This window comes from Ostrea edulis, chromosome 4, assembly GCF_947568905.1.
Source record: "Ostrea edulis chromosome 4, xbOstEdul1.1, whole genome shotgun sequence".
In the NCBI taxonomy this organism is placed as follows: Eukaryota; Metazoa; Mollusca; class Bivalvia; order Ostreida; family Ostreidae; genus Ostrea; species Ostrea edulis.
In genome coordinates this window covers 33,877,877-33,890,992 of record NC_079167.1, presented here as the reverse complement: position 1 = coordinate 33,890,992, position 13,116 = coordinate 33,877,877, and the positions used below count along the sequence as shown (strand labels likewise).

Below are 13,116 nucleotides of genomic sequence, written 5' to 3'. Positions count from 1 at the left end.
TCTTCTTTATAAACTGTCTTACTGTTATGCCCTCTGGGCCCAAAATTGGAATAAATTTATCTGATCTTATAATCTATTCCACATGTAGTTAATTTTGTCAAATCAAGCTTAAGAATGAAAAGTTCAAAGTCTTTATCTGTAAAGATTAATTGTCTCATCCAAAAAAGTTTTGAAGATGCAATAAAGGCTTTTATATTAATCATTGGTAAACCACCATTTTTATATGTTTTTGTAATATCTTTCTAATGCGGTGGCTAGGACCATTCCATACAATGGAGTAAAAGAGATTTTCTATAATTCTTAACAAGATTAGGAATAGACATCAGAATATGATTTAGAAGAGATAGCACCAAAGTTTTAAGTACATTTATCCTTCCTATTGGTGTTAGGTATCTTTTGCTCCACTGGCTGATAACTGCCTTCATCTGTATCAACTTTCGTTCAAAATTTATTTTTGGAATCTTTTGCAAGTCTACATTAAAGTGAATTCCGAGTAATACCCCAAGAAAAATTAAGAGTTGAATATAGAATTCCTTGACTAAATCTCTTAGTACCTATCCAGACTGCACGAGTTTTGAAGCCGTTAAAACATAAACCTGATAGTTCAGAAAACTTGTTGTGTCCTTACAGTTTCTAGGAGAGATTCTCTACTACCGTAAAGTATAAATGATGCATCATCTGCCAACCGAGATATTTTTTTTCTTTCAGTATTTCTAATAGTGATTCCTTTAATATTACTGTTTTTTCTTATCATAATTATCCCGTGAGGGGTACTGAGAACCTATCCTAACCCGGATCCCCACGGGTTGTTCGAAGAGGAAATCAAGTTGAAAATGTGTCAACTTATTATACAGACAGAAATACTCTTCGATCGATATTTAAAGAGCATACCAGTCTATATTGACCAAGGATTCATCTCTCGGAGGCTGATTTGTAATATTTAAAAAAGTGTACACAACCTATTAATGTTCACAACAATATTATTTTATCTTGATGAATATATCATTCAGCATTACAATATTGACTATTATTTTATATATGTATAGATAATATTGGAATCAGGATAACGTTATGTTCCTCGGTGTTTACTTCGCGCACTTTGAAATAATTAGCTGCACTTTATTCAAATCATCGAGACTAATTAATCAATTTTATTAAATCTTCAACATAATAAATGTATTTTATAAATTACACCAAATCTTCATTAAAGAAAATGTCGTAAAGGTATGAATGTAAAATCAATGAAAATACAAATACATGTATGTAAATAAGGAAACGCAGATAATGATAATTGTATTTGCAGGCAACCATTCAAAGTTCATCAAGACGATCCCCACGCTTCTCTCTGCATGAGAAAAAAAACACCAAACAACCAATTATATGGCCACCGACACTAATGAATTATTTTTACCAAATGAACTCTAAACGAAATGTAAACGTTATGAAATATACACAAAATCCTCTTCAAGAAGTCTATATAGTTTCAAAATTTCTTGGAATTTGGTTTACTCAAGATGAATAAAACCTTTAGATATGTCCCATCACAAATTCGTGGATTGCCTGTGGCGCATTAGTATCGAATCCGACGACATCCATCATCATAGGGTCATTAGGATCGGCAATCGTGAATCTGTTGCTGGCCATGCCGCAGACGATCAGGCGGGCGTCAGAAATACCCGACATCTTACGGTAATTCACGAGGGCTTGCGAAGGATGCGTCTGTCCAAAGTAGGTCTCTGAATCTGTGTACACGACGAAGACATCAAATTTCTTCTTGCGTTCCATTGCATAGATCATTGGACGCGAACAGTCCGTACCGCAGAACGGGAGCGAGGCGCATTTGTCCAAAACGTTGTCCAATTTGTCCGTGGATTTGATATTTAGAGGAGTAAGTCCACCCGAAAAAGCCACCACTTCGAAGTTCTCTTCCGTACGAGCTGTCACCATCATCATGGCTGCTGCGGCGTCACGCGCTGAAATGGTTGGGGTGCCCATTACAGGAACATTCATGGACCCACTGACGTCAACTGCCAAACAGAATCGTTTTCCTGTCGGCTTAACATACTTAAACGACAGGTAAAAAGCATCTTCCAAGGATTTAGCCACCTTGTCATTCGGCTTCCATTTCATTTTGCCCAGTTCCCCGTGACCTTTTTTGTACTGGTTCAGCGCCACCAGCAGGGTGAATGGATGAATCTTCCCACGCCTGAGTAACTCCTGGTTCGTCAGTTTCTGAATGGTCAGTTCCTCCTCAAAACTCCCGGACTCCAGAAGTTCTAAGTGAGACATTTTCCCAAGATTCCTTATCATTGCCGTCATCGGCATGTGCTTCATCAAGGCTTTCCAAATCTCCTTCGACTTCAGCAAATCGGTTGGAACGTGCTCTCGTGTCAAATTATGCATCAAAATCAAACGTTTCATTTTTTCCGTGTCTGTACAACGTTCGGCTTCAGCTACTGCATCCATAAACTCCATGGTCTTCTTAAGTTCTGAATTATTAAATTCCGGCTTTTCTTTCTCTCGTTGCATGTCTATGCTTTCATCTGCTCTCTTCCTCCCTCTGGTGGTGGCCATGATTAGGTACTTGATCTCGGGATGTTCCTCTTCCGGTTTTATATGACAAAGCCGGAATATGTCCTTGTGGCTCCAACCGAAACGATTCTTATACTTTGTAATATGAAGTGCAAGAAACTTTCCCCCTCCCTCCTTTCTCCCGTAATTCAGGTACCAGGTAGATATCGCACGACGATGCGCTCGCCCCCATCCAGTACCCGCGCTTTCTTCCTCGCAGTACTTGATGAACTCGAACAGGTGCGTTGGGATTCTACAGACGTCAGAAAGGACTTTGTATCCGGCATCCTTCGTCTTAGGATCGTTTGACCGACAGCACAGAGCCAGTGTGTACAGGATGGGCCGCTGTTTACATGCCCGGTTCTCAACACTGAACTCTCGAACCAACTTCACCACGTCTGTTCCCCTTCCGCTGTTTATCAACCTAATAAAGCAAAATCATGTAATTGTATATTTTAAATTTTGGTTTCTCTCTCCATGTTTACCAGTCATTAATAAACGTTTGAACATGTTTTAGTTCTTGTTATTCTTACTTAAAACCACAGGCAATTGTATCGCTTGGGGTCGAATTTACTATATAAAGAGTAAAGGTATAGAACTCTAAATATAGGGTATCCAAGTTAGCCGATGTAAAAACAATAAATTAATTGATATAAAATTCTACTTTGTATTTTAATTTATTCATACATAATCAATCTACATTACTACCAAAGTTCATCCCGAAATTCCGTATACACATGTACTTCCCAAGATATGCAGAAATGAACTCGGAAAAATGCCTATTATTTTTTGGTTGACTTTTAGCTGGGCCCTGACACTATACGACTACACAGAGTGTTTGAGCATTGCAACAAGCTATCAAATAGAATGTGCAGCATAAAATATCATTTCTAAAATGAATTTCTTACCCCAATTCATAAAATGAAGTCCGCAATAGCTCCAAGTGACTGAACATTTTAACTCGTCTCTACTTTCATTTAACACAGTCATTTTCATCGGTGCCACTAACTACCCACATTCACATAATTATTATCAATCGTCAAACACCTGTGATAATGTGATTTAGATAAAAATAGACATAATAAGACATTTGTATATTTATAGACTTGTTATTAGCATAATTTATGTACTATAATGAATCAATATTGATAAATATTAATATTTGAGTCTCTAAATCGTTATGGGTCCTTCCATCTCTTTTGGGTAATTAGTTATAACTACCGTTCATGGTGGGGAATGTGATAGTACAGACGGTTTAAAAATGTTCAGTCACTTGGAGCTATTACGGACTTCATTTTTAATTTTTAACCGGTTCAATAAGGAAACAAGCTGCGCCCCACCCCACCCCCCTAAAATTTTCCAATTTAGGTAAAATTTGGTATCTTGTTTAGAAAAATGTACTAAACGATAAAAGAAGCAATAATTTCTTCCACTTCCAGAGAAATAAATGACAAAATCTTTTGATTTCTTGGAATTACTTTATTGGGAGAAATCAATTTTTTCCAAAAAAAAATTGCGTGCGTCATTTTACTAACTTCACCTGATTAAAAATGATTGAAAATAGTACAAATTACTTTAATAATAGGAGACATATTTCAAGCCCTATAAAATCTACGAGCTTCCGGGGGCTTCGCCCCCTGGCCCGGCCTCAAAGAGGCCCCCAGACCCCCTGCCTCATAAAGTGGCACCATAAAGTATACCATGACATTTCAAATTCATCACAATAAAAATCAGAACTCCAAATGATAAGAAACTAAAATAAGAAAATTTTTTTAAAGCAAAACTAGTTTTCCGTGGTATTCTGCTGAATATAAATATATCTTTATTTTCTAGGAATACAGAAGAAAAGCCGTAAAACAAAATGGCCACACGCACTAGTTATATACCTATCAATACACTTGGCGTTCTCCCTAGTCAATTCAGCCTCCCCCGTGTAGTAGGTTCCTCCCGTGGTCCCGATACACAGGAATCTCATCATCTGAGTCTCGTAGTCGGTTTGGTACACGTACCCGCCAGTGTTATTCATCAGTTGGTAGGGAGCTATTTTTTCGCTTTGAGTCTTATGCTCTTCTCCCTGTTCCCCGATTCCGCGCCATTCCTCGTCGTCCAGTTCCATTTCTTTTGTTTCATCGTCCGACATTTTTTCACAGTTTTGTGGATCTCCAAGGCGATTTTATCCGGACCTGGAACAGTTTTGTACAATACAAAACAGCACCTAGTCGTAAGACGCGCACTTCCACCTATGGCTGATCAAGTTGGAAATCCCCTGTACTAAATTTAGTAAATAGCTTTGCATACCACGTGATACGTTACAGAATATGGCGTGTCATACCACCTAGCCTATTTATTCTGATAAAATGTCTATTATTTTCATAAGATTGATCCATAGTGATGTTGTGTTTGTTTATTTCGACTATTACCATTGTAAATATTGGAATCGAATTTAAGGTAACTCCATACTCGCAGCTTTATCTGATACAAGTTTAAAAGTGTATATTTATTTCCATTCATTAGAGTTAAAACTAATAAAATATATAGGTCATCACACTTTTTAAGATGAGAGACGTACCTAAACAGAATCATATGTCAACGTCAGAAAATTGCAATTTTCCTTATCAAAATTTCATACAAACTGGTTATGACGATATAATAGCATACCTAACAATTTCATGAAACTGCTCTTTCACAAAAATATACAAAATTTCTGTAAAAAATAAAGGAAATCTATTGTATAATAGACTTGATAAAGAAATCAATAAAAACAATATTTTGAAACTTGTCGTTGATTATTCATCTATAATTTAGACTTTTGAAATAGTTTATTTTTAACAAGATTTTTATAATCACTATATCCAAAAAGACTCCAAGTAATATTTAGAAATGCACGAGTTCAAGCATTCTCTACCCTGAGTTCCGTGTATGAAATAGGGCCTATATAGCTATATAGCTATATTTTTATTTCCAATCAAGGGCCCTCAAGGGGCAGCATGAAAATACATACAAATAATGTACATATACATATACAAGTAAAGAAAGAAGTGATTACATAACACACAGTTATATACAAATACAGTGTCATATATTGTTCAAAATAAATTTTCCAGTTATATTTAGAATGGATGGCTCTTCAGAACATAGTATGTAAATGTATGTGAAGCTTGTGTAACGCTCCCTCTGGTGAGAGAATGCGAGTTCAATGTTACTCTAAGAGCGCGTTTGATTACAAGCAAACCGAAACCGGATTCGAAAACCGTGTCGTTTGTTTCTGCAAAACCGGAACCAGATTCGAGAAACCGCGAATCCTGCTCTGAGGCTGGATTTTTTGGTTTCAAGATGGCGGCCGATAAAGTTCCGTTAGTTTTGTCATTTCATTATTGAAGTTTTGTTATTTGTTAATCCTTATAGATTGTTAGATAGTTTGCGTACGTGCAAATGTCAACAACAGAATGCTATTTTGGGACAGTTTTACCTATATAATTACCAAACAGACGGAAAACCAAAACAAGACGCACATGGCCTAGACGTTCCCTGTAAATACATGTGTACTGGTTATGGAAACGCATTTACACGTTAGCTAGGGTTAACATTCAATAAAAAGAAGAAATAAATCACAGGTCGTTCCGTACCCAAATCAGTCCGGCTATCGAAAGAAATTTACAACAGGTTGGGAATAATACATATAAAGGTCAATTCCTTCATCCTCAAACAAAAACTCAAGCCATGGATAGCATTCTACATTACTGACAGCCATCTTGCTAAAATCCAGTTTCGGTTTGAGCGTTTGATTACAAGCAGTTGGTTTACGAAACCAGATTCAAAAACCGAATCCAGTTTTGTTGTAATCAAACACGCTCTAAATGTTTTGTATCATTGCGCTCAGAAATTATTGCATCATCCTTAATTATATAATTGTAGTCTAACAAGGAACTGCGTGACCAAAATTTAGACCAATCAAAACTCATTATCGAAATCACATGTTTATCCGATACGGTCGAATAAAACGATTGTCACTTTTTAAGCAATAATAAACCACCATGGACGATGACTGGGAATTTTTGCTCTCACAGTTTGCAGAATCCGTATATAGAAAATCAGATACATTATTTGTCGAAATGCGCATCTGGTGCATCAAAATTGGTACCGTATAAGTTTTACATACAATACATGTTGAAGATTCGTTGCAAATAAAAAGTATGACGCTCGATCTACCGGGACTAAAAACTGAACCTCATGGATTTCGATATAGGAGATATTTTGGACATGATGGAGACTGATTTGAGTGCGCCAAATTTCTCCAGTACTGAGGTCGAGATGAAAAATGAACGATTTGAACCGGTGTCCGATGATGAAGCGTTTGATAGACTCACAAAAAATCTTAACACTCGTAAAAATACTAAATGGGCAATTGAAACGTTCAACAAGTGGCGTGCCGCACGAGACAATGTCCCACTTTTGACCAAGATGAATTACTGGTAGTTTCTGTGGAAACGAGGGGGTTATTTATATTCGGTCTTTCCTATCGATAAGAAAGACCGAATATAAATGACCCCCTCGTTTCCACAGAAACTAAATTACTGGATGCAACGATTTGTGTTGAAGTAAGAAAACAAGAAGACAGCTCGGAATATCCAATACGTTTATTTGATTTTGTTTTATTGATAATAAAATTGACCAATGTTGTTTATATTGTTTCTCCTCCAATGTAAGGTCAAATGTCATTGAGATTGTCGATTCACCCTGACATGCTCTAGATCTTGATAGAGTATGGTTGTTAGAGCACAAGTCATGGTGTATCAAAAATAAAAATACAGTGATCATCAAAGGAAAAACACCACAGCAATGATACAACAAAATGTATGTTCCTATCATGCATAAATCACAGGGGCTTCTTATCCATTACGTTCCCAATCTATATATAAATATCTATATCTAATATCTATCTGTTAGATATTTATATAGATTGAAAACATAATGGATAAGAAGCCCCTGTACATAAATCTTAATAAATCATTGATTTTGCAAAATCTGATGACATCACAGGAGAGTGGAAAATTTACTGTAACAAGTTAATTTAAAAATATACTGATTTGATGATTAACGAATATAGGATAATACTAAAATAGCCAAAGTAATGCAATAAAGGTCAATCATGTCATTTACTGATATATCGGCGATTTGGCCGATTTTAGACCATTGCGATGGTAGATTACAGTGGCGGATTTTTTTTTTGAGGGGGGGGGGGGCTCATGTTAAAATGTAACTCTTGTTTAGAAAAATGTAAAAATGATAAAAGTTTTTGCGGTCTCATCCGAAGGGCCGCCGAATTTAGTCGCCTCTTACGACAAGCAAGGGGTACTGATGACCTATTCTAACCCGGATTAAATACGGACGTAATTACACAAAACTGAAAATAACCAGACACGAATTGGAAAACAGCCCACAGTAGTTACACCTGTACATAAAATGTAGGCTTATCTTTATGGAGCGCCAAATTAACATAAACTCAAATAATTGAAGATATCTTCAATTATTTGAAGATATCATCAATTTCAATTATTGCTCTCTTTAATTGAATTAATGCGCGCATTAAATCAATTATTGCTCTCATCAAATGAATTAATGTGCGCTTCAATTCAATTATTGCTCTCATCAATTGAGTTAATGCGCGCATCAATTGAATTAATGAGAGCAATAATTGATTTAATGCGCGCATTCATTCAATTATTGCTCTCTTCAATTCATTTGATGCGCGCAATAATTCAATTAATGAGAGCAATAATAGATTTGATGCGCGCATTAATTCAAATATTGCTCTCTTCAATTCATTTGATGAGAGTATCAATTTAGTAGAAATATTGCTCGCAATAATTAACTTAGAGCTCGTTATAAATAACTTGATGATCTCTTTAATTCAATTGAAGATATCTTTAAATCATTTACAATACTTTTGTATAAGAAATTAATGCGCGCATCAATTCTTTTAAAAGAGAGCAACAATTCAATTAAAGATATCATTAATTCAATTGTGGATATGTTGAATTGAAGATATCTTTAATTATATAGTTGCTCTCTCTAAAAGAATTATTGCTCTCTTTCAAATGAATTAATAAGATATCATTAATTCAATTGAAGAGAGCAATTAATTGAATTAATGCGCGCATTAAATCAATTATTGCTCTCATCAAATGAATTAATGCGCGCATCAATTCAATTATTGCTCTCATCAATTGATTTAATGCGCGCATTATATCAATTATTTGCTCTCTTCAATTGAATTGTAGCGCGCATCAATTCAATTGTTGATATCATTAATTCATTTGAAGAGATCATTAATTCAATTAAAGCGCGCATCAAATCAGCTGAAGAATTAATGCTCTCATCAATTCAATTAATGCGCGCAATAATTCAGAATTGAAGATATCATTAATTATTTGAAGAGATCTTTAATTCAATTGTTGCGCGGATCAAATGAATTGATGATATCTTCAAATAATTGAAGATATCTTCAATTATTTGAGTTTATGTTAATTTGGCGCTCCATATATCTTCAGATATATTTCCATATCATTAACTATATGTGTAAAATTACTACAGTAGTCTGGATCTCTCGAAATCGAAGGTTGATCGGAAACCCATTATGGAGAGAGGAACTTAGCGTAACCAACCGTGGTTTCTGACGATGCATGGGGGGGGGGGGGGGGGGGGGGGGGGGGGGGGGAGGGGGGGGGAGAGATAATTTGATAGCATTTAGAATTCGAGTGACTATTTCAGCCGTGTTTTGGTCTGAAACCTTATTTGAAGGTATAGAATGCTAAATGACAATTTATAATACCTGTAAAAAGAATTTGTGTTTCACGGGGGGGGGGGGGGTGTATTCAGTGGCGGATCCAGGAATATTGTGGTTACGGGGGCGCCACTTTATGAGGCAGGGGGTCTGGGCGAAGCCCTGTTGGGGGGGGGGTCAGGGGGAGAAGACCTTAGATTTCACAGATTTTATAGGGCTTGAAATATGTCTTCTATTTAGTCATTTGTACTATTTTCTATCATTTTTTATAAGGTGAATTTAATAAAATGACGCAAATTTTAAGGTTTTTGGAAAAAATGAAGTTCTCCCAATGAAGTAATTCAAGAAATCAAAAGATTTTGTCATTTATTTCTCCAGGAGTGAAAGAAAGTATTGCTTCTCTTATCATTTAGTACATTTTTCTAAATAAGGTACCACGATTTACCTTAAATTTGAAAATTTTAGGGGGGAGGGGGCGCCGCCAGCGCCCCCCTTAAATCCGCCACTGGTATATTCCGTTTTTCATTGATTTCTAATTTCTATAGCTAGTGAAATACGTGGTTTTAAAAAATATATACAGTTATCTCTCTTAATTTGTTTTGTCAAATAAATAAATTTTATGATTGATTGATTGTATATTGTTTAACGTCCCTCTCGAGAATTTTTCACTCATATGGAGACGTCACCATTACATTGCCGGTGATGAAAATTCATATGAATATCTATATTGTCATAAAAAATCATTAGTTTAAAAATGATGACTTTTAAAAATTGACCAGAAGGGAGGCGGCGAAACAATACTATCATTCGCAGTTCTATACAATACTATCATTCGCAGTTCTTTACAATACTATCATTCGCAGTTCTTTGCAACTGATACACGTCTCGTTTCAAGCTACCCACGCCTTTTCAGCAATATAATGTGGGAGGAGTTGCTAATTTTTGGACTATCCCCATCTTCACAAGTTAAGGGTTATTGAACGTTAGTGCGATGTAACGAATCAATAACCCTTGACTTGTGAAGATGTTTCACCCCCTTCTGAATATTTACCCCCAAACCGATTATTGCTACTTTATACAATGTAGTTACAGGTGTAACAGTCAATATGAACTTGCCCAATTTATAGATTTTGAATAAAAATACCCCTAAATGCAATATATTACAGCTATTGTAGGTTTATAACACACTATAAACTTTCCTCACTCGAGGAGAGTATACTCCCATTAAACTTGATACACAGGACAATTTCATTCAACACAAGCTGCTTCCCGACTCAGACACATATAACGGGAAGGTGCCCCACAGGCCAGAGTGCTTGGGACCCCTAGAAGCCTCGCAGCTTTATTGGAGGGAAATTCCAGCCAAGCAGTTTATAAAGAAAAAGTTTCTATTGTAAAGTTTGCTAAATTCTTAAAGGGACTGGTTCACGATTTTTGAAAAAAAAATAAATTCATTTTTGATGTCAAACATTAAAAATATAACTCATTTAATTTTGACAGCCAAAATCTTGACCTTCTGAATGCAAGAATAATAGCAATATTTTAGCCTTAAATCTGTGTTATGAAAACAAAGACTCCAGTCTTTTAATGTTTACAAACAAACCAGTGAAATAAAAAGCATCTTAATTTTGCATAGTCACAAATTTTTAACTTTTAGATGACACACTTTACCCAAAGAATGCTTGAAATGTGAAAGATATGATAAACCTAGATTAATATCCATTTCTTTTGAAAATTTCGTAAACAATAACATACCACAATCTTTGTTTACAAAACAAATAATAAACTCTCAAAAATGAGCTTCTGTGATAATGTATAACCTTATTTTTATGTGAAAATTTTTAAACACATTAGATAATAGATTTTGATCATTAAAAGTGAAAAACAAAATTTTGGGGGAAATCATGAATCAGTCCCTTTAAAGTTAGGCCACTCGCTTCACGACCAATAGGTTCATGTAGGTTCGAATCCCGATCAACACTGCTTTAAACTTGAGACCTTTAGCGTTGGGTAGTGACTGTTCCTTTGCCAAGTGACTGGCATTAGAAGTGAAAGTCGTGGATCTTTTCGGACTTGACCCTACATGACCTTTAGTGTTGGTACGATGAAGAAGCCTCACAGCCTTCAGCTTCATGCATCAAAATTTGTGGCACTTCACCTACACCTGGTGACCTAGTCCCTACAGGAGTGAAAAATTCTCTAGTGTGTGGGATACACAACACCAAACAAACAAAACGTTTGATAGAAAGGGGGACTAAAACACACTTGTGTCCCTACTTTTAAATGTGGTGGGGAGCATTGTGCCCTAGCACCTCCCTTTAGCTACAGTCTTGTCATCACTAAAATGATAAAACATGGCTACCAGTAAGCTGTAGTAAAGCATTTACAGCTGCAGCTTGTTTATTCTTTGTCTGTGCCTGAATCTGTTTTCTTTACCCACCTCTATATTGTTTATTCCTCGTCTCTGCCTGAATCTGTTTTCTTTACCCACCTCTATAATTGTTTATTCCTCGTCTCTGCCTGAATCTGTTTTCTTTACCCACCTCTATAATTGTTTATTCCTTGTCTCTGCCTGAATCTGTTTTCTTTACCCGCCTCTATAATTGTTTATTCCTTGTCTCTGCCTGAATCTGTTTTCTTTACCCACCTCTATAATTGTTTATTCCTTGTCTCTGCCTGAATCTGTTTTCTTTACCCGCCTCTATAATTGTTTATTCCTTGTCTATGCCTGAATCTGTTTTCTTTACCCACCTCTATAATTGTTTATTCCTTGTCTCTGCCTGAATCTGTTTTCTTTACCTGCCTCTATAATTGTTTATTCCTTGTCTATGCCTGAATCTGTTTTCTTTACCCACCTCTATAATTGTTTATTCCTTGTCTCTGCCTGAATCTGTTTTCTTTACCTGCCTCTGTAATTGTTTATTCCTTGTCTGTGCCTGAATCTGTTTTCTTTACCCGCCTCTATAATTGTTTATTCCTTGTCTCTGCCTGAATCTGTTTTCTTTACCCGCCTCAATAATTTGCACCAAACTAAGTAACCTTTAATCTGTATAACTTCCTTAACCACATTGATACTCAAAACACCTGTAAATCTGACAGCTCTTCTCACTCATTTTGCTCTTTTATAAAGTTTATATATAAACATATCTATTCAACAACCCTTTTATGTTCTGAATTCAAATTTAATTTAAGACAATCATTTGAAGAAGCTTGCATCTAAAAAAGAATTTTATAAAATGGACTAATAAAATAATTAAATTTTTGCATCCGAAACCTTGACCATTGCCAAATGACCTTGGTTCTAGCCCATGACTAATTGTCATGTCATAAGCAACCTTTGTGATTCATATCACCTTCAAATGTATTGACATTACCAAGTTAAGGTGGCAACAATGCAGAGTAGAGTTAGTAAAGACTGGCCCTGGTGATCCCAGTATACATATATAACACAAAATTCTGCCTACTGCCGATTTAATTTACACCCAATTTTTAGGCAAGATATTCAGAAGATTTTTGATAATTTAATGCATTTTCACCACATTATCCAGAGCCCATCCTTCAAGAGTTTCATCATTTTGACATCAGATTCCAAGATTCTTAAAAGTTTATTTATGTTGTCCAGGAGTAAAGAAAAAGAATTTTCAAAGATTGAGTGCATTTTCACTAGATGATCTATTCAACATACATCAAGGGTGCCTAGACATTCAGAGGCATGTGGTCCGGCGAATCAGTCGGGCACCTCCACCAAAACACAATCGTGT

General features: G+C 35.9%; 1 protein-coding gene across 1 annotated transcript; it reads right to left on the bottom strand.

Annotated features, from left to right (window-relative positions):
• Nucleotides 1-1,137: 1,137 nt before the first annotated feature.
• LOC125669639 (RNA-binding protein RO60-like) lies at nucleotides 1,138-6,439 on the bottom strand. The gene is made up of 2 exons (XM_048904318.2): nucleotides 4,458-6,439; nucleotides 1,138-2,995 (listed from the first exon to the last, which is right to left on the bottom strand). Exons 1-2 carry the CDS (start codon nucleotides 4,709-4,711, stop codon nucleotides 1,528-1,530), a joined length of 1,722 nt encoding a protein of 573 aa, XP_048760275.2. The 5' UTR covers nucleotides 4,712-6,439; the 3' UTR covers nucleotides 1,138-1,527.
• Between the last annotated feature and the right edge of the window lie 6,677 nt (nucleotides 6,440-13,116).

Excerpts from the sequence above, each read along its gene's own strand:
- LOC125669639 (XM_048904318.2), bottom strand. The coding sequence starts at position 4,711 with ATGTCGGACGATGAAACAAAAGAAATGGAACTGGACGACGAGGAATGG. Across the intron at positions 2,996-4,457 it reads AACGCCAAGTGTATTGATAG|GTTGATAAACAGCGGAAGGG; the intron begins GTATATAACTAG and ends TTGCTTTATTAG.